This window comes from Saccostrea cucullata, unplaced genomic scaffold (assembly GCF_032062105.1).
Source record: "Saccostrea cucullata isolate Sc308-1 unplaced genomic scaffold, CSIRO_AGI_Scuc_v1 ctg3748, whole genome shotgun sequence".
NCBI classification, from domain to species: Eukaryota; Metazoa; Mollusca; class Bivalvia; order Ostreida; family Ostreidae; genus Saccostrea; species Saccostrea cuccullata.
In genome coordinates this window covers 1-3039 of record NW_026932145.1, presented here as the reverse complement: position 1 = coordinate 3039, position 3039 = coordinate 1, and the positions used below count along the sequence as shown (strand labels likewise).

The 3039-nt window shown below is 35.5% G+C and overlaps 1 protein-coding gene across 1 annotated transcript; it reads right to left on the bottom strand.

The window, feature by feature from the left end:
* Window positions 1–2282: 2282 nt before the first annotated feature.
* LOC134234510 (uncharacterized) lies at window positions 2283–3032 on the bottom strand. The gene is made up of 3 exons (XM_062716593.1): window positions 2960–3032; window positions 2746–2867; window positions 2283–2662 (listed from the first exon to the last, which is right to left on the bottom strand). Exons 1-3 carry the CDS (start codon window positions 3030–3032, stop codon window positions 2408–2410), a joined length of 450 nt encoding a protein of 149 aa, XP_062572577.1. The 3' UTR covers window positions 2283–2407.
* Window positions 3033–3039: the final 7 nt, after the last annotated feature.

The window sequence follows — 3039 nt, the reverse complement described above, 5'->3', positions numbered from 1 at the left end:
GTACTGTTGTATTGCGAATGTCTTAAAACATAGGATAAAGCAGAGACTTAGAGAATTTAGTATTCTATTTCGAGTTGTCTGGTTTTATTGTTCAATCAGATTATACACGTAACTCCGACCGGAATCTTGTGTATCCTTTCTACATGTACGTACGTAAGATCCTATTCTTTATCGAGGTAATTTTCGAGCAAGAAATGAGTGGTTTGCAATAAAGAGGCTAGACCAGATACGTCTAAACCGATTAAATTAACTGACAAGAAAAAGTTACTCGAAGCGAACGATGTCATTATCAAGTAGGTGAGTAAGTTTACCCCCCCCCCCCACTTTTTTGCAAAGATATATATCATTATTATATAGGCATTGAAAATTTGGGTTTACCTTTTTTGTTGGTTAAGCCCCCCCCCCCCTCCTTTCAATTTTCTATCGACGCCTATGTATGAGCTTGAAGTGAAAAAATTGCCTGTGGTGCTTGAACTATATAAATTTTATATTGATTGATTGTATACTGTTTAACGTCCCTCTCCAGAATATTTCACTGATATTAAGACGTCACCATTACCGGTGAAGGGCTGCAAATTTAGGCCTATGCTCGGCACTTACGGCCTTTGAGCAGGGAGGGATCTTTATCGTGCCACACCTGCTGTGACACGGGGTCTCGGTTTATACGGTCTCATCCGAAGGACCACCCCATTTAGTCGCCTTTTACGACAAGCAAGGGGATACTGAGGACCTATTCTAACCCGGATCCCCACTGGTGTATAAATTTTATATGAAGTAAAAATAGACCATATAAACGTTAACAATCTGAAAGTTTTGTATATCATTTGTTAAGTTTTTATGGTCATTGAAATAAAATAATTGTTTGTTTTCGGGTACCTGTAATTATGAAAACCTCAAAATTATATCGTTCCACAAAAACTACCCTACTAAACGAAGTACATTGTATGCATTATAAGAGCCCCCCCCCCTTCTTTCACCAAAAATAGTAAAATGATTTTAGAATTTTCGTGATAAACCAGATTTTCAATAATGGTGAAACGTCTCCATCCCTCCTTTTTTTCATCCCCTCAATATACTAAATTGATACTTATTTTTTTTTATTCAAAATGACACCAGTTCCATTGAAACGAAGGAAGTATAAAAATTTTAACTCTCATTTTTTTCTCTATACACCCAAAGCGCATGCGGACGCTATATAGAAATAAAAGACTTGTAATGACCTAACTGAAAAAAAATATTGAAGGAGGTTGAAAGGGAATACTACTTATATATATTTCTCCTTATAAGACAGACAAGTAAGAAAAATAGAAAGAGGAATATTCACTGAGTGCCTTTGGCATTTCAGTAATCAAAATTTTATTATTAAGGGACTTCGACCCTCAGCCAGGAAGGACAACTCTTTAATTTATAATTTAATTCAAAAAGTCTTAAATGAAGCTTGAAAATTAAATCTTTTCATGCAACAATTTTCATTATATGCCTCTCAAGTTGCTTCAAGGTTCTTTGAACTTCTCAGAAACGTCTAATTAAATGTACAAATTTTTATCCCGGAAAAGCATTTTTAGATACCAATGTTTATTAACATGATATGAAATTAGAAGTAATTTATGGAGCTTTGCAAAGAACCTTGAAGCACATTGAGGGGCATATAATGAAAATTGTTGCATGAAAATATTTAATTTTCAAGCTTCATTTAAAGACTTTTTGAACTAAATTATAAATTAAAGAGTTGTCCTTCCTGGCCGAGGGTCGGAGTCCCTTAAGAGTTTATGAATAAACATCTAAATATTTCAAAAAAGAAGGTTCAAACATTGAACATTATGTGCCCTTTTATTTTTTTTTTTACACTTTTGAAAAATAAAATTCATTTAAAGATCTAAAATATGCATGTATAAGGTTCAAAACGTTATAACAACGTTATGACTTTTTAACGTTATTTTGACGTAACGTCAATGTGTACCAACACCGTGCGCAACGTCATTTCGTTTCGTTTCGGTAGGTTTCGTTTCGTTTCGTTTCGGTGGATTTCGTTTCGTTTCGGCAGATTTCGTTTCGTTTCAGTTCGTTTCGTTTCTATTTCGTTTCGCACTTTACAGGTACCCTATTAATTCATCAATAGACAATGTTTAAAAATGAGATGTTCACGATAGGGGAGACTGAAAGAAGTGGGTGGGGTTTTCATCAAGCTCTTGAATTTATGAAATGTAAATTTAAGGAATACTAGTATTATGAGGTCATTATGTGTCAGCAGTGAAAAACCACTTAAAATACTTTGTGTTGTATTTTTCTTTATTTCAATATTTTCAAGATCGAAGAAAATAAACTGGTAAACAAGCAGATATAAGTGTAAAAATGTTTAAATGACAGACATGTCCAATGCCATCTTTTTTTACCACCGAGTGGAAATTCACGGGTTATTTCCGGCGATATTGTTATAGGTGGAGAGTGCCAGCATGCTGGTGACGTAGGTGTAAGATTCAGAACACCAGAATGGGAAGTAGGAGGGGTCGCTGTTGTAACCATGGAAAATAGTAGGAGTTTTAAGAGACTTTAGCTGCTGGTCATACCAGGATTCGTCGGCCACGCCCTCCATTCCACGAATTCGAATTTTAGTTCCGTTGACGTGATCGTTACGATTGGCTGGATATTGAGACCAAGATGTCTGCAAATGAACATTGACATTTAGTACAAACTGTCAAAGCTGTTATTCTGCTGTACGAAGTTAGAAAGGTGCAAGAAACTTACTCCAAATCCTTTAAAAGATCCAGAGAAGAACATATTCCAAGGTTTGTACTCCTCACCGAGAATGTAGGTGTTCAGAAAGTAAACAGAGGCTGCTACAACCTTCTTGACATCAGATGGAGTATCTGCAAATAACAAATTTTATATCACTTTGTCTAGTTATGCGTGATTATCACTCCTCCTCCTATCAAAAAAAAACTATTTGAAAACTTTTTACTTTCATCCCAGTGAAGATGACCAGTTTTGTCGTTGTAGTAGGTCCAAGTCGTAATCAGCGCATTGATTGCCATTGAAGTG